Below are 18,857 nucleotides of genomic sequence, written 5' to 3'. Positions count from 1 at the left end.
CGTTGATGATGATGATTAGCGCAGCTTTAATTCCATGACACTAAAACAGTATCAGTATCAGGAATCTGTTGCCTTAATCTATACTTAGCAGTGTATGCTTTCTGTTCTCCTCATTTTGAAGTCTTTTTAACAGGTTTGGCGTTTTATTTCAGTTTCAGATTTGATTGATGTCAGTGTTGCACTTGCATGAACTTAATAACCATTTATAGTGATGAACAACGTCCTGATTCTCTGTCCACTCGTGCGAGTACCACTCACTGTAAATAGGCTTTAATGAATGATGGATGATGATGATGATGATGATGATGAATGGATGTGGGGTTTGGGAGGGGTTTGGGGGGGATTTTAAATGCATATTCATATTTGTGTTGACTTAGTGGTGTTTTGCCCATGGTCGTTTTGTAAATTTCAGTAGATCATGTGTTTTCTGAGGCACTCTGGGCTTGCATCGGATGCCTGCCTTAGTTTATCATTCTAGAGGTTACTCAAAAGATGTATTTCTACCGGTTTATGGATTTAAGAATGATCATGTTTACTTAAGTCAATGCAATATTTCTATGTTGATTTGTTAAATAAAAGAAAATCGCTATTTGAGCTTAGAGCTGTTGATTTGTTAAATAAAAGAAAATGCTGTTTGGGCTCAGAGCTTTTCTTGTGGGTTCTTATCAGAATCTTAGCAACTAAGTATTAAACCATATCAAGGTTACAAATTCACTTTTTATTTATTTATTTATTTTATTAAGGGGCAATATTTGCCCCCTGGAATTTTATTGCAGAGGCATTTATAATCACTGTATTATTATAATCACCATACAGTGTCTTTAATGTCAAATACTTATATTCACCCCGATACTTTAATCAATATTTTAAAGAATTGCATCGAAATTATACATTTAAAAAACAGGAGCTCATAGGGCTGCAATATTATGACATCATTATTGTAGATTATTGCTCTTTATATTGTAATGATTACTAATATTGATATAGAAAGCACTATGTGTGTTTTTGTGTCTACGTTTTGCCCTTACAAAAAATAACAATGGTTTACCATAAACAAAACAACAACAACAAAAACATGGTTACTATAGTTTAATGATTGTAACCACAAGTTAACTGTGGTTTAACCATGGTATTTGTAGAAAAACTATAGCTATACAAAAAATAATCAATACGCCAAAAAACATGGTTACTACACTTTTACTATAACAAAACCATAGTTAATTTTTCGTAGGGATGGGCACGTCACATTTTCCCTTCACAGACAAACATTGTTAGCCCGTTGTATAGGGGCATTTTTTGCCCCTTTGTCTTGAATTTGTGGGGTATTTTTGTTCATTCTGGTGGGATTTTTGCCAGCTCATTTCCGACCCTGAACCATGACAACCCTGAAAACAAAACTACACTTGTGTGAATAATTCAGCCAAACGCGTTAGGTTTGCTGTTAAATCTCACATTGATACAACATTAAGAAATCAAAATGTAACCCACAGCCTAGTCATAATATTTGCAATTAGCCATTTTTACTTCTGTTTTCGTATTGAATTGTCATTGGCCTCTTCTCAGTCTTTATACTGTAAATACAGCGCATTGTGCGCAGACGTCTTTATTTATCCATCAATATTTGGGCTGACAACATTTCTAACTGTCATTCACACTCTTTCAGACTTTTCACTCATTGCAAGAACTTGTATTTAAGGAAATGTGAATATTTTTATTACTGTTGTTTTGTTTGTAGTATTTCTTTTTATTCTAATCTGCTATTAGAACAAATCATGCGTTAGAAAAATAGACAATAATTTGTTGGTTTGCTCCTGACAATAGTGATGTAGTCTCGTGTCACGTGTACAGAGACGACCTCTCCTGCCTTTTCTCATTACATTTTGGATCTGTGGCACATTAATCCTTTTCATTGATTTATGTTGGGTTTTTTTTATCCCCGAAGGGATAGGGATTTTTTTAGCAACCATCCTCTGTGGTAGCCATCCTATACTGCTGTTAAAAGCTGTTTGTTATAGTTATTCATTAGGTAATTAAAACAAGCATTAGGTATTTGCTAATGAAGATAGTTATATGGGTTATCTGCATTGCAGCCAGTTTGCCCACCGCTTACATTCAAAAAAGTTTGGGTTGGTAACATTTTTTAATGTTTTTAATAGAAGTTTCATATGCTTACGAAGAGTGCATTTATTTAATACAATATAGTACAGTAAAAAAGTAAATACAGTAATTAAAACAAGCAGTAAAAAAGTTTTTTATAAGGTATAAATAAACAATTTTATGAAATATTAAGACAATTAAAAATAATGTTTTAAAATGTAATAGTAGTTTAATAGTTTTTGAAATAAGTTTTTGTATGCTTACCAAGGCTGCATTTATTTAATACAATATGATGCTTTAAAAAAGCAAATACAGCAAAAATTGAAATTTTATGAAATATTAATTCAATTTAAAATAACATTCTTAATGGGTGACGCTGTAATTTATTAACACATGATCCTTCATAAATTATTCTAATATGCTGATTTGGTGCTCAAAAAACTGAATCTTATTATAAATTCTAATCTTATTATAAAATTCTTATTATAAAAACCATTGTGATGCTTAATATTTAAGTGGAAACTGATTTTTGTCAGGATTCTTTAATGAATAAACATGATGAATGTTAATAAGAACATAATTTGTTTAATAGTTTTATTTAGTTATTTATTTTTTTGTAAAATTATAAAAGACTTTACTTTTGATCAATAATCAATCTTTCAATTTTTTTTTTTTTTTTTATCGTACTGACCCCAAACTTTAAAATACAGTACAATAATTTTGGTAAATACATTAAAAACCAACAGAAATTGAAGTTGAGCTGAAGTGTTGTACAACTATAATAAAATACAGACAAAATAGAAACAAAACTATAAATATCCAAAATTTAATATTTCTGGCTTATACTAAATTATAGGCTAATGAATAAATAAATACCCTGGGGATAAAATATTGTAAAATTTGAATATATTTGTATAAATAATTACATGATAAGCTAAGTACTGGGAAAGATCCCAGTTTCAGGTAAATCTGAAAACATTTTACTCTTTGTACAGCCACCATGTTGTTTTGCTGCTGTTAAACTAACTTACATTGGCTGAGAGCTGTAAATCCCCTGATGCAGTGAAGGAGCTGCCGCCCACAGAGGCTTATCCGACACACACACACACACACACACACTGTCTCATTGGTATGGGCCATCTGCTCTCCTCCTGTGTCACGTAGAGCCCTGTCCTCATCAACACTGGATTCCTTCATATAATCTCACTGGAGATTATATGAACACTTGTGTAAGCAACAGGGGGAATAAGTCTAAAGACATGTTTGCTCCAGTTATCACTTATCTTTTTAATATTCATGTGTAACCCTGTCAATTAAGAAAAGCTTTGTCACTATAAAACAGGTGTAGAACACAAATGAAAAACAGCTAAGAAAGTGAGATGACCTTAATAAAATATCAGTTGCTTCTCCTAGACAACAAGAAAAAGGCCAGTTGTTTGTTTTAATTATGCATTTAATAAAATGTATTATTTACAATATTCATTAGCCAAAGTATTGCGTATTTTTACTGTTTCATAAATTAATTTATGTTTAATATTTATTTTCCTGTTCAAAGTTTGCTGATAAACACCATTGTGTTCCATTGTGACAACTTGCCCCACCTTGTATGTTAATATTTGATGTCACAAAAGGTCTGTATCTTAAATGTTTTACATCCTATCAAGAATAAATCAAAATGTTGACTTCCCGGCCTCTGCACAGCGAATTGCACCAGCGGGCCCCTGACGTCACGCCAAATCCCCCCTCCGGTCACGTGGTGCGGAGATGAGCTGGATTAATGCAGCGGTGAGGAACGAACGGGACGGTGACGGGAAACGGAAACAACACAGGATTTAACGGCGACCGAATGCAGCGACGGTGAGCTGTAGCTCGCAAAAACCATCGATTTATACAAAAATAATAATATTACTTCGAGCTAAAAAGGCATACATGAACTAGTCGTGCTGTTTTTGGACGGAAAGATGATTTCGCCGTGGGACAGATGGTACACGACCAGCTGCTGCCTGTGTTGTCATGTACGGACGGGCACCATTATCCTGGGCATCTGGTATATGGTGAGCCAATATAGCTTTTGTATTAAATATCATATATTTATAGCCATTCTGTTTGTTTTTATATCCAGCATGAACTATTTTGTATATGTTTGGTGAGTAATAATTGTATTAGTAGAATACGAATTGAACTCCTTTATTAATATAAGGGTAAATAAAATGAATAAAAATGGTCGTTTTTTAATCTACACAGCTTTTTTGATATCTTAAACGTTTTGTGTTCTAAATTCTAAATAATGACATTGTCTAGAATATTGTGGTTATGCCATAGCAACACTGTTGCTGTAATATGAATACAGAATTAAAAAGAAAATCTGAGAAGCCTTAAATAATTTAACTACTAAATGTTACCGTTATTACGCCAATGAGATGTCATACTTCTACCTAGTCTTAATCTAAAAGTTAAGCCTTGTTTTAGACACCAGAGCTCTTTTGCGTGGCATAAATAGAAAAATAATCCTTGATCTTATGTCAAACTGTAACTAAAGGAAGTTTTGTCTTTGTCCAAATGCTTAAATGTAGGAGATACAAATGAACAACGGCAGATTATTCTGGTCACCTCCAGTTTCTTCTGCGCCGCAAGGAACAGCAGAATTCATTAACCTAAAAACTACAATGTCGTTTACTGACACAGACAGGAAAATGCTGTCACAGACAAAACATTATCAGAGACAGTGAATGAGGATCAAGGCAATGTGTGTCACAGATTAATTTAATTTTTTTAAATAAATGTCCATTATGTAGAGCTAACAGCATAACATGGTTGATGGGACTAATTTTGTTTGGTTTAGGAAGTCAAACATCACTGTCAAACGTTTCAGCATGTCTAGAATAATATATAATTTATACAAAAATACATATACACACACTACCAGTCAAAAGTTTTTGAACAGTAAGATTTTTAATGTTTTTTAAAGAAGTCTCTTCTGCTCACCAAGCCTGCATTTATTTGAAGTACAGCAAAAAGTAAAATTTCGAAATATTTTTGCTATTTAAAATAACTCTTTTCTATTTGAATGTATTTAAAAATGTAATTTATTCCTGTGATTTCAATTTTTTTTAGCATCATTACTCCAGTCATTCCTTCAGAAATCGTTCTAATATTCTGATTTGCTGCTCAATAAAACATTTATTAGTAATTTTTCAGGTTTCTTTGATGAATAGAAAGTTCAGAAAACAGCATTTATCTGAAATGGAAATCTTTTGTAACATTATAAATATCTTTATCATCACTTTTGATCATCATTCTTGCAAAATAAAAGTATTAATTTCTAGAACTGACTCCAAGCTTTTGAATGGTGTAGTGTCTAATGTTACAAAAGCTTTTTATTTCAGATAAATGCTGATCTTTGGATATTTCTGTCCTCAAAGAATCCTGAAAAAAATATACTCAGCTGTTTTAATATTGATGATAATAATAATATTTAAAAAATGTTTCTTGAACAGCAAATCACCATATTAGAATGATTTCTGAAGGATCATGTGACTGGAGTAATGATGCTAAAATTCAGCTTTAATCACAGGAATAAATTACATTTTAAAAATATATTCAAATAGAAGACAGTTATTTTAAATAGTAAAAATATTTCAAATTTGTACTGTTTTGCTGTATATCTTATCCTGTTAGTTTTCACCTAAAAAATAATTAGTTGTAAAATAATCTCTGTCTTTTTCAGCTCATCAATGCGGTAGTATTGTTAATCCTGTTGTCGGCTCTCAATGACCCGGTCCAGTACCACTACCACCTCACCAGCTCCGAACTCGGCACGGATTTGGACGTCATGGACGATGCAAGTACGTTTGAGTCATTTAATCCCCTCGTAGTTATTGAATTCCAGTATGAGCAAACAAGTCATCATCAAGTTTTTAAGTTCAGCAAGAGCTCAAAGACTGCTATCGTATTTCCTGGTGGTATCAGCACTGTTGTCTGCGCGGCTATAGATTCTGGCTCTGGTGACTTTGATTAAAACCGGCTCTCATCAGCAGGATTCAAACTATGATTCCTTGTAATTGGTCTGGGCAGCTCTGCATCTGTCCTCTGTTATATGAAGCCTGTTTTGTAATAGGCGCTGAAGTAGACAGAATGTACGGTGGAGTGTTCTTTAACATACGGAGGGGATTAACTGGAGGGAGCTATTTCAAAGACCAGGACCGGTGAACTCAATGTACTTACAGTGCTGAGAGCACGAGCAGCTCAAATTAATTTTGACAGAGTCACGGCATCTCATTCAACAGTGTCAGAGATGAATAAAACTGTAATATTAGCCTTTAGGTGAACTTAGTGTGTAATAGTAGTTTGGGATGTCATATGACATGCTCTAAAACATTGAATATTATGAACTGAGGCCAGTCCAGTCTACTTGTTTTCCACCAGTATGTGCTTACCAGGCTGTTCTATTATCTGTAAAGCTTCTTTGCATGCTGTTTTGTTTGTATTTCTCAATAACATGAGATATGCCTGTGTTTCGGAAAAAATTAGTCTGGTGGCTGTTTTGGAAACACAGTGCTATAGATAGTAGGTCAGGTAACTAGTTCATGGTGCTTGTAATGTCTTGTGAGCGCTAGGCTGAACTACTAAAATTTTAACTTGGGCAGGCAATGTTACTGGCTCATGTGTCAGTCTCTAGCTTTCTCTGATAAATTAGTAAGTTTGTTTATGAATTAATCATTTAGAAATGTACACCGAGACACTGCTGTTCAAAAGTTTTTTTTTTTTTTTAAATGTTTTTTTTTATGTTTTTTTAAAGTCTCATGCTCACAAAGGCTGCATTTATTTGCAAAGTAATGGTTTTCTGTTTTAATATACTTTTAAAATATAATTTATTTATGTGATGCAAAGCTGAATTTTCAGCACTCGTTACTCCATTCTTCAGTGTCACATGATCCTCAGAAATCATTCTAATTTGCTGATTTATAATCAATGTTGGAAACATTTGTCCTGCTTAACTTGATGAATAAAATGTTAAAAAGATTTATTTAAAATAGAAATCTTTTTTTTTTTAAACAATATGAGACTTTTTATCAATTTAACACATCCTTGCTGAATAAAAGTAAAGTATTAATTTCTTTCAGAAAAAGAAAAAAAAAAAAAATTACTGACACCAAACTTTTGAATGTTGTATATTGTTTTAAAAGATTTCTATTTAAAATAAATGCTGCTTCTTTTAAACTTTCTATTAATCAAAGAATAATATATAATAAAAAAGTATATCAGTTTCCAAAAAAAATATTATAATATAAAGCATCACAACTGCTTCTAACATATATAATAAATTAGCATATTAGAAGGATCATGTGACTGAAGACTGGAGTAATGATGTTGACAATTCAGTTTTGCATCACAGGAATAAAATATATGTTAAAGTATATTAAAATAGCAATAATATTTCACAATATGGATATGTTTTTTCTGTATTTTCGATCAAATAAATGCCACCTTGATGAGCATAACAAAAGTATTTAAAATACATTAAAAATCTTACTGATCCCAAACTTTTGAATGGTAATGTATTTTTAATTGCATCTGTATAGAACTTTGAATGCGTAATAATTCATTAAAATTGGCTAATGTATTTCAGTGCGTTTTTTAAAAAATTGAAGGCATAATGACAATTCTTTACAATTTACATAGATATATTTCAGTGCATTTGAATAGAAATTTCAGTGCATAATAACAAAATTCATTACATTTTACAGTTCTTAATTTGATTCTGTACAATTTCAGTAAAATTCCTAATTCAGGTCAGTCAGAGTTGAATTGTATTAGATTTATCCGGCTCAGCCTACTTTTCAATTAATGCAGTTAATTTGTAACAAATATAGCCTATAAGAAATTCTCTATGATACTGTGAACTTTACAAGGAACTTTGCATTATTGAAACACTTATGTTTAATATCAACACTACTAAAACAGCTGATGTTAAAAATATAAACATTCATTCAAAACATGATTTGATAATCTGAGTTTTTTAGTGAGCTCAGCAGAAATTCAACTCAGAGTGAAATTTGCTGGATGCCAGGCTTGCTGCAAAATAACATTTAGCGAAGTTCTTGTCATATTAAAAGTTCTTGGGATTGGATTATTGAGTTTCAGACTACAGTTAATATATTTACCCAATTCTAGATGGTACATTTTGGCCATTAGACTCAATATTCCATATGCAGATCTAATGTCATGTGCGTTTCCTCCACAGACATGTGCATCGCTGCTGCAATCTCATTGCTGATGATTTTGATTTGTGGAATGGCGACCTACGGTGCATATAAGGTTTGACGACTTGCTTACTAAATGGATTATTCACTAAAAAATGAATGTTGCGCCATTATTTACTCACCATCATGTCGTTTCAAACCAAAAGACCTTCTTATTTGCATTGGTTCTGCTAAATTAATAAAATAAATGCATAGTAAAATAATTATTTTCTTTTTGTTTCAGCAACATGCTGCATGGATCATTCCTTTCTTCTGCTACCAGATCTTTGACTTTGCTCTTAACACACTGGTAGCAATAAGTGTTGTTGTTTACCCCAACACTATACAGGACTATCTTCAGCAGCTGGTAAGGATTTGATCTGACTTACAAAATGTCAATTTTTGAGTATCTAATATTGCAAAATATCATGACTCGATGTGTTTTGATGTTTTAACAGCCTGGGACCTTTCCATACAAAGAGGACTTGATGTCCACAAACAACATGTGCCTAGTATTAGCAGTGCTTCTCTTTGTTGGATGCATCTTAGCCTTTAAGGTAAAGCGAAACAACTGTACGGCTTTCCCTTTGTTGTGATCTGCCAGATCATTTTTGGTTCACTATAGCTAGATGTGATGCACAGTAGCCTGCAAGATGACTGTGAATATGACCGCTTCAGACAAACACTGTGTTGTCCTTCTAGAAGCCTGACTTTTCCAGTAGACTTCAGATGTGATACAAATCGCTTTATGACAGCCTGCACGCATTAGAGAGAGGCAGATTACTCTGCTGGGATAAACACTGTGTGCTAAAATTAACCTCTTTGCTTGCCTCCCATGCTGTTGTATGCATGACGTTCTAATAGGTTGTTTATTGCATTGTGATCTGTCTAAATCAATCCGAATGCCTCTGAGAATAAACATTATCGTTGAAGTTAGTGGTAAATGTGTTGAAAAAACAATTTTTATTTCTTGAACAGTAAAAGCAGATATTTGGTTGACAGTTTTTAGATTAGTCAGCACTGTGTTCATTTTGCATTTTTGGGTGAACTATTTCTCACCCAAAAACATAAATGCAAAAAGATAACAGGTTATGATTTAAAAATCAAGAACTTTAAATATACACTGTACCTCATACTGTCACTGTTTGTATTTTAAAGGAAAAAAGGATACGAAAAAAGAATGTTAATGTTATTCGTCCCATATGTTCTTGCTATAATTTTTTACCATCTGGAAATTAAATAGTGTCGACAAGGCTGTATCTGTGGCTCATTATTTTTATTGCTTAAGCCATATGCGCATGATTTATGGTGGTGTTTTATTTAGCATCAGTGGCTGTTCTTTCTCTTTTTCTCTTTAGGCTTACCTTATTGCCTGTGTGTGGAACTGCTACAGATATGTCAGTGGAAGAAGCACTACGGAGGTCCTGGTTTATGTCACCACAAATGACACTACAGTAAGTCAGATGTTTAGATAAATATGAACTGTTTATTGGAGTCTTGTTTCTTCACACTCATATTTGCAGATGCCTCCATAATGAGCAACACATGAGCTATTTCAAATAAATGCTATTCTTTTGAACTTTATATTTAATTAAAAATCCTAGAAAAATGTATCATAGTTTCCAGAAAAATATTAAGCAGAACAACTGTATTCAGCAGTACTAAAAATAAAAGACTGGAGTAAAAGCTGCTTAGCCAAGCTGCTAAAAATTCAGTTTTGCCATTACAGGAATAAATTACATTTCAAAATATATTAAAATAACTATTTTGTATTTTAAATTGTAATAATATTTCACAACATTACTGTTTGTCTACAAGTCTACAAGAGAATAAGAGACTTCTTTTAAAAACACACACAAAAAAAAACCCTTTCAGACTCACTCCAAAATTTTGAATGGTTGTGTAATTAGATGGTAATTTAGAATTTGATTCCATTTAATAAATCCAGTTCCTTGCTGATTCCTTAAGCTGAGAAAAAAATATTGATTTTTCGATTTTTATCTATTCTCATTTTTCCGAAATGATATTGATTCTTAAATCCCAAGAAGCGATTATTCTAGCCTATTCTAGCCTGTACTTTTGATATGAAACAAAGTCTCAGATTTCAAAAGTTGTCCGTTTTTATTACTGTATTCAAACAGTAAATACTGTTTTGGCACTGTTTAATGTGGAGTGACAGATCACTGTAGCACCTTAGTTTAAGAGAAGCGGATCGTCTGCTTTACTACCAGTTATAGCACAAAATGAAAAATGAAACATGAATAAACATCTGAAGGTATGTTAAAAGAAAGTGTACAACTTATCGAAATCTGTATCCTGTCTCATGTAATTGTTTAATCAGTGTTTGAATTGCAGAAAGACATCAGTATAACAGCTTGTAAACAATATGTCACGTAATGTCACATTTACCTCAAAAAAAAAAAAACATATTTGTTGACCATTAACTTGAAAAAAAAAAAAAACTCTAGATGATCTTCCTAAATATATGCACCGTATAATATTTATTATAATTTCTTACTGATCTTCAGTGTTCAATATATGTTTGACTGTTTTTACGACAGTCACCATTTATATGTTTATATTTCAAAAAACAAATTGGAGTAGAAATATAATTATGCAGTTGTAAAGTGCAGTTCATTTTAACTCCCAATATTATAATGGAACTGACTCTCATGTATTTTTTACAGCATTAGCTGAGTGATTTCTTTTTTTTTTTTTTTTTCCCGTGAGTAAAATTTGCAATGTACTGTACCTGATATATATCTAAAATAATCTATATTGAATTTAATCGATTTGGAATCAAATTGTAAGCTTGTGAATAGAAATCAAATAAAATCGAATTATTTTTGTACATTTAAGGAGGCACCAAATAAATAATACTACCTTTATTATACATAAAAAAATATTATTTTGGTAACATTTAAATTTGTAGTATCTGAAAGGCTGATTAAGTGAGTTAGACCACTGAGTTCAAGACACTTTTGTAAGTCATATCCATCAATGCGCTGAAAAGATTTGATCCACACAAGTCATTTGTTTGCAAATCAGGCTAAATTGGTAATGTTGTATATTATCAGCAAAAGAATGCAAGTGTTTAAGTACTATTAACCAAACTAAACATAATAAAAATCATCCAATTCAGTTCCTGGCCCAACACATGATTCAGTCATAAGAAACTGTCTCGTGTAGTCTGTTATAGAGTTTATCTCTGCACAGCTATAGGGGATGTTCTGATGTTCATCTCCGCAGGATCATGATGACGGTCTTCTCATGCCCTCTGTATTGTTGAGTCAGTGTTTATGGAGGGCATTGGAGAGGGCAGTGTGCTGTGTTCCTCTTTTGCCTCTAATCCCGCCACTGTCTGCCATAAGTAATCCTGTCTTACTGGCTCTGTCTGTCTGTCCTGCTGCTCTGTTGACCCTCACAGCCTTCCAGTCACTGACAACTCACATGTATGAAGAGTTACATTTAATGCATTTGACAGATGCTTTTATCCGAAGTGACTTACAGTGCTTTGAAGGGATACAATATATAAAATGGTATAAAATGTTTGTCTTCTTTTTTTTTGGTGAGTGATCAAACTAATTGGATTGCCCGGGTCGTTCCATAGATGGCCTTCCAGTATAATGAATGGTCAGATGGTTTAAAAAGAGATGGGAAGAATTGAAATAAAAGGCCATTGAGAAGCTTAGGGCTTTTTCACTATTCAGCTGCAGGCCGTTACATAACTGTCCACACTTGTTTGGTTCATTTGAAATCCGCTCGCTTGAACCGTTCCAGCTATCCTGACAAGGTGAGAGTGTGATCCCCTCGGGGCATTCATGACCATATTACTAATTAGCTCACCTTTTCATAACAGAAGGTTTTTGGTTGGTATTTCTGTATAGAGAGGATGAATTTCCTCTGCAGTGACAGCTAGCATTTAAATTTTAGGTGAAGGCATTTCGGAGCCCCTCTTACATAGCTTAAAATACTTTCGTTTTATGTCTGACACAGCTGTGGTTTACAGATGGCTGGAAAAGCATTATAATTTATTTTTAAGGGTACTTTTTACAGATAGAAAACAGGAAATTCTGAAGAGAGAAGATGGAATTTTGAACATGACACATGTAGGATTCGAACCTGCATCTTCCACATGAGCACCATAGATCAGTGGCTATTTTCAGAGTACATACTTTCATTGTTCTCCTATTATATTTTCAGTATATACTATGTATACTATGCCAGGGTTATTACTGCTAAAATAAAATATAAAAACATTCAACTTACAGTTTTTGAACAGTAAGATTTTTGATGTTTTTTTAAGAAGCATCTTCTGCTCACCAAGCCTGCATTTATTTGATCTAAAGTACAGCAAAAAGAGTCAAATTTTGAAATATTTTTACTATTTAAAATAACTGTTTTCTATTTGATTTATATTTTAAAATATAATTTATTCCTGTGATTTCAAAGCTGAATTTTTAGCATCATTATTCCAATCGCATGATCTTTCAGAAATCATTCTAATATTCTGATTTGCTGCTCAAAAAACATGTATTATTATTATTATGTTGAAAACAGATGAGTAGAATTTTTCAGGTTTCTTTGATGAATAGAAAGTTCAGAAGAACAGCTTTTATCTGAAATAGAAATCTTTTGTAATATTATATCATCACTTCTGATAAATTTAAAGCATCCTTGCTAAATAAAAGTATTAATTTTTATAATTTCTTTTTCAAAAAACAAAAACAAAACATACATACATGCATACATACATATACACACACACTGATTCCAAGGTTTTGAATGGCATAATGTTATAAAAGCTTTTTATTTTGGATAAATGCTGATCTTTGGATCTTTCTATTCATTAAAGAATCCTGAAAAAATGTGCTGTATTTTAAATATTGATAATATTCATAAAAAATGTTTCTTAAATAGCAAATCAGCATATTAGAATGATTTCTGAAGGATCATGTGACACTGAAGACTGGAGTAATGATGCTGAAAATTCAGCTTTGATCACAGGAATAAATTACATTTCAAAAATACATTCAAATAGAAAGCAGTTATTTTAAATAGTAAAAATATTTCACAATATTCGTGCTTTTGCTGTATTTTGGATCAAATAAATGCAGGCTTGGTGAGCAGACTTCTACATTACAAATCTTACTGTTCAAAAACAATCGTAGATAGCTACGATTGCAAATAGTACTGAAAGTACAAAGTACTAAAACAATTAAAACTAACACTTAATTTAAAAAAATAGACCTTTAAAAAAATTATTTTTTTAAAAAGGACAAAAACACAAAATTTAAACTTGACAATCTGATTCAAAATATTATGTATGTACAGAATGTACATTTTCTTTAAGAAATACACAGATGTACTGAGCCCCGAATATGACATGCAGAAGAAAAAACATTTTATTAGGTTGGTCTCTTGGTTTGGTTATGTGGCCATGTTGTACTTATTTATTTATTTTAGGTTGGGTTGTGGCAGGAAGGGCATCCAGGGTAAAACATGTGCCAAATCGGCTTTGCGGATCACTTTTTTTCTTCAATGTTAAAGTGATAGTTCACCCAAAAATGAAAATTCTGTCATTAATTACTCACCCTTATGTCGTTCCAAACCCGTAAAATCTTCGTTCATCTTCGGAACACAAATTAAGGTATTTTTGACTAAGTCTGAGAGCTTTCTGACCCTGGATAGATAGCAATGCAACTAACACGTTCAAGGCCCAGAAAGGTAGTAAGGACATTGTTAAAAAAGGGCATTTCAACAATTTCATCTTTTCCGTGTCAGTCTTTGACGCACGTTCACAAAAGTACCACGACCCACGTGTGTGTTACACAGTATTCAGTTAGCAGTAAGCTAATATTCATTACAAACATTTCTTTAATGTGTGCAAATGGTTATAGCACAAACTATTCTCGTTTTTTATTCTTGTGTCTTGATTAATCTAAGTACATAGTGAAATACAACAGAAAAAGGGAAGCATTTACTAATATGCTACTGCTTTACTTTCAGGTACTACTTCCACCCTACGAGGAGGCCATCGCCATTCCACCGAAGGATCCTCCTCCCCAGTACGTTTCGGCTTGAGGATGGCACCCTTCTCTTACTACGCTCCTCCCAAACCTTCTCCAAAGAAACAATCTCCGTCACAATAGCCCATTCCGTTGCCCCGGCCTCCTGTTTGTCGCTGTGTGACGTAAGTCTCCTCTCTCCTCTCCTCTCTGGAGGCAGCAGTATGACTTTGAGACGCCCTTCCCTCGACAAGGCTGCCCAGCTGTCCTGGCAACCCAACGCTGCGTGTCAGCTCCAATCTGATTTGCACTTTCGGCAATTATGTGCGGCACTGGCCTTTTTAATACTGTGAACTTCTCAGTAGTGTTGTCGTCTACTGATATACCTGAGATTTTGAATGCGGCGTGCATGATAAACACGGGAGTTACGTAAGAGCACTTTTCAAACGGGAGTTACCTAGAAATATACTGAATGTAAGAAGCCGGCGTTTTCACTTTAATTTCGTTGTACTGTACGAAAATAAAAAGATGACAAATTTTTATTCAGAATATAACTAAATTAGTTGTAAAAATGAATGCGAGCAATTCTACACCATTTTATCTAACAAAGTGAAATCCTTGAAGTCTTCCTTTATACACAGTGTCCTAAAACATGATGCAATCATTGATTAATATTCTCTTCAAGTCAATCAACTAAGTCTAATCGTTAGTTTTAGATGGTGTAGATGTCGCAAAGACCGAATGATCCTGCTGCTCGTGAACAGTTACAAAGCTGTATACACTTAATATCCGTGATAACTTTGGTTTAGATGTGAAATCAAGTAGACTTAAAGATTTTAAAGATTCTCTTTCATGCATCATAGGGAATCTGACTTAAAATTAAAGGACTTGTCACTTGTTGACTTTTAAAAGAGCAAAAATTTGGATTGAGTGGACAGATTCTCCAAGAGCTGCTTGGTTTGGAAGTGACTTCTGTGTGAGCTGTACTTAATACATTACTACACTATTAACTATTATACACTATTACACTATTAACAGTATACAATGGACCTTTTTTTCTAAAACTTCGGTAATGTGAATGCATCTTTATAGTTAAGGGCACTTAGAATGGAAGTGAATTTGGGCCAGTCTGTTAAAATGGTTAAAAATTTTAGTAGGGCTTTCCAATTTGATTCGATTCTATATTGATTATTATGGACATATATTGAGTACAGTACATTACAAATTTTCTCAAGGAAAGAAAATTTCTAAACTAATGCTGTAAAATACACACATATATATATATATTCTGAAGGTTAAAATTAACTGATTTGTATACAAATGCTTAAATCCTACACTCACTTAAGTTTTTATAATAATAAAGTTACAATTACATACTTTTATTTCTACTCCAATTCGTTTTTGAAAGATAAATATTTAAATAGTGGCTGTCATAAAAAACTTGACGGATTTATTTAAACATAAACCCTGAAGAACAGTCAAAATTATATTGAATATGTTGTATGGTGCAAATATTTAGCAAAATGCTCCTTTAGAGTTCATTTTTCTATCTGACTAACGAGTTTTGTGGTCACCGAATATGTTTTTTTCTGAGGTAAATGTGACGTCACGTGACGCGTTGTTTAGAAGCTGTTATATTGACGTCTTTGCGCGGTTAAAACACTCATTGAGCAAATACATGAGACAGAATACGGATTTTGGTAAGTTGCACTCTTTCTTTTAACATACTTTAGGATGTTTATTCATGTTTATGTCGTGCTAAAACTGGTATGAAAATGGAAAAGATGATCAGTTTTACGAGCGCTTTGAACTGAGGCGCTATGGCAATCTGTCACACATTAATCAGCGCTAAAACGGCATTTATTGATTGAATATTGTAATAAAATAAACAGAATTTGAAATCTGAGACTTCGTCTCATATCAAAAGTAACAAATCACAACGCTTATTGAGATTTATTAGATGGGAATGTTCCGTTTATTAACTGAAGACAGGCTAGACTAATCGATTCTTTAACCGATTTAAGAAACGATATCGTTTCGTAAAAATGAGAAATAAAATCGAGAAATCAATATTTTTACCCAGCCCTAGGTTTTAGTGTTAAGAAATCACATTATCACAATTTTTTTAATCCCTAAATTGAGTATAAAAATAGCTTAAACTGCTTTACAACTCAAATAATACACAGAAATATTAAAGTGCTTTCATAAAATTAGAAGCTTTACATTTATTTTAAACCTTCAAAAAATGGCCCATTCACTTCTATTGTAGCTATCTTAGTTTTTGCTTCTTTTTGAAAGAAAACAAGGGACCAGACCATTTTTGTGGTAATCCACATTATGCCACAAATGCTGTTGACTGATCATAACTTTAAGATTTTAAATTAGACAGTGCTCAGTGAATAAATGAGAGTTATGGGTGTTAGAAATTCATTTTTGTCATTTGGTGAAGCTACACGCTCTTGTTCGGAGAAGTAGTGTAACTTTTCTGTCATTATCACTAGGTTACAATCTGTGGCTGCAGACTGCAATGTTTTTGCACATGTGAATATTATTCATTCATGTTATTGTCTGTGATGAACGGTGTGTTAATCAGTAATTGTGACAAATGAAAAGTAAACAATGTGACCCCCAACAGTAGATTAGTGTTTTAGCTGAGTTCTGATGACATGGCATCTTCCCCCAGTCACCTTCTAGCACAAAGTAGCTTGTTATTGGGAACATTTTTCATTTTTATATACAGTGGCTATGCAAGGGTATTTTGTAACATGTATCCATAGCTGAAAATGACTATATACTTAACATTTATTCATCATTGGTAGAGAAGCATTAATCATACTATTAGAGATTGATAGATGTAGGCATTTTCTTTTATTGTTCTGTGCGTAGACTTTCATCTTCAATTGAGCATCTCCGACAACCTCTTCGTATAAGCAATGTTTTAAAACGAAACACAAATTTAAAAAGAATCTGTGTATTTTGGTATCAATTGTGACCTGTAAGTTTAGCATAATATTTCTCATTAAAATGAAGTAATTATCACAAAATGAATTTTCAGAAACCCAGAACAATGTCTGTCAGTAGGTAGAATGCCTGTGAATGTTTGTCTTTGTCTTGTTACACATCCTGTATTGGGTTTACACTGGCTTATGTCTTATTTCTAAACAATAAAATATTCCAGTAATGCTTCATTATGCCTGTCTTTCGCCTGATGTCTGCGGAAGCCCAGGGAGATCTGGGATAGATCAGAGTGAATTGACTTCCCAATTAAACCGAGTTGACCAGAGGAGACGGATTCACCTACTTTCAGTCCCGCCGTCAGCGTTTTACCAATTACTTTGGTTAGAGGAATTTGAAATATATAGACACTTTATCCAGTGACCTATTTTTGAAAGTCCCACGGATACTGTCCAGTGATGCTTCAGCATATAAAACTAAAAGCACAGCCTGAGGTCCTTTCCGAAGCACTGTTGCGATCTCATGCACATCACTCCAGTTCCCTGTTTATCCTTTAATTTTTGCAAGCTCACTGAACATGCTCAGTCGAGGCTGATTATATTTATCTGTGTGGGTATTTAAGAATTAGACTTCAAAACTGACTACACGTGACTCAGGAAACTAGGGCAGCAATCACTTGAGTGAAGAGAGCGTTTGATGTTTTCTCTGCTCAAGCGCTTTAGGCCTGTCAGATTTTTATTTTGGTCTTAAAATCCTTAGGAAAAAAAAAAGTATGTCACTGCCGCAGCACGTTTCTAAAGCCTCAGCCTCATCTCAAGGGCTGCACTAAATCATTGGGGAATATGTAAACAATTTAAGTTCAAAATAACATTTATGTATACAATACAGAAAATTTAAGGAATAGTAATAATTGATGTTTCTACTGATGTTTTTTTTTTTTTTCAACGATTGCCTTGTTTAGAAAGTGTTGTCATTTTTGCACATTTTTCTGTAAATCCAAAATGTAAACGTGGCTGATTTACAAAAACTGTCCCTATTTTATTCCTGGCACATTGGCAAAAAATGACAAATGTGTGGAAATTATTTTCGTTAACTAAAATAAATAAAATCAAATATTTTTTCTTCAAATCTTGAAAAAAAGACCAAAGTCAGCTCCTTTTCATTTTTATATAATTAATTTACACATTTAATATTTTCAAACCAGCATGTGCCATTCAAGGTTAGATTGGAAGAAAATCATGAAATCAAGTTAAAATTAAGTTATAATACATCTAATTCTTCAGTTAATTCCACTATGGACTATGCCTTTCATAAACATAACACAATTCAGTATTAACATTTTATACACTACCAGTCAAAAGTTTTTGAACTGTAAGATGTTTTAAATAAATCTCTAATGCTCACCAACCCTGCATTTATTTGAAATATTTTTATTATTTTAAAATAACTGCTTTCTATTTCAAAATGTAATTTATTTCTGTAATCAAAGCTAAATTTTCAGCATCATTATCATTATTATTATTGTCAATATTTAAAACAGCAGAGTACATTTTTT

General features: G+C 32.8%; 1 protein-coding gene across 1 annotated transcript; it reads left to right on the top strand.

Moving 5' to 3' along the window:
- The first annotated feature begins 3,868 nt into the window (after positions 1-3,868).
- Positions 3,869-17,535, top strand: laptm4b (lysosomal protein transmembrane 4 beta). The gene is made up of 7 exons (XM_051137414.1): positions 3,869-4,151; positions 5,825-5,942; positions 8,342-8,415; positions 8,584-8,706; positions 8,798-8,896; positions 9,698-9,793; positions 14,349-17,535. The coding sequence occupies exons 1-7, from the start codon at positions 4,059-4,061 to the stop codon at positions 14,421-14,423; spliced, it is 678 nt and encodes a 225-aa protein (XP_050993371.1). The 5' UTR covers positions 3,869-4,058; the 3' UTR covers positions 14,424-17,535.
- The last annotated feature ends 1,322 nt before the right edge of the window (positions 17,536-18,857 follow it).

The sequence above is a fragment of the Labeo rohita genome, chromosome 19 (assembly GCF_022985175.1).
Source record: "Labeo rohita strain BAU-BD-2019 chromosome 19, IGBB_LRoh.1.0, whole genome shotgun sequence".
NCBI classification, from domain to species: Eukaryota; Metazoa; Chordata; class Actinopteri; order Cypriniformes; family Cyprinidae; genus Labeo; species Labeo rohita.
The sequence above is the reverse complement of the archived record's forward strand: the minus strand, read 5'-3'. Positions and strand labels throughout refer to the sequence as shown.

Coding starts and splice junctions, on each gene's coding strand:
- laptm4b (XM_051137414.1), top strand. CDS start 4,059: ATGATTTCGCCGTGGGACAGATGGTACACGACCAGCTGCTGCCTGTGT. Junction 8,416..8,583: donor CGACCTACGGTGCATATAAG/GTTTGACGACTT, acceptor TTTTTGTTTCAG/CAACATGCTGCATGGATCAT. Junction 9,794..14,348: donor TCACCACAAATGACACTACA/GTAAGTCAGATG, acceptor CTTTACTTTCAG/GTACTACTTCCACCCTACGA.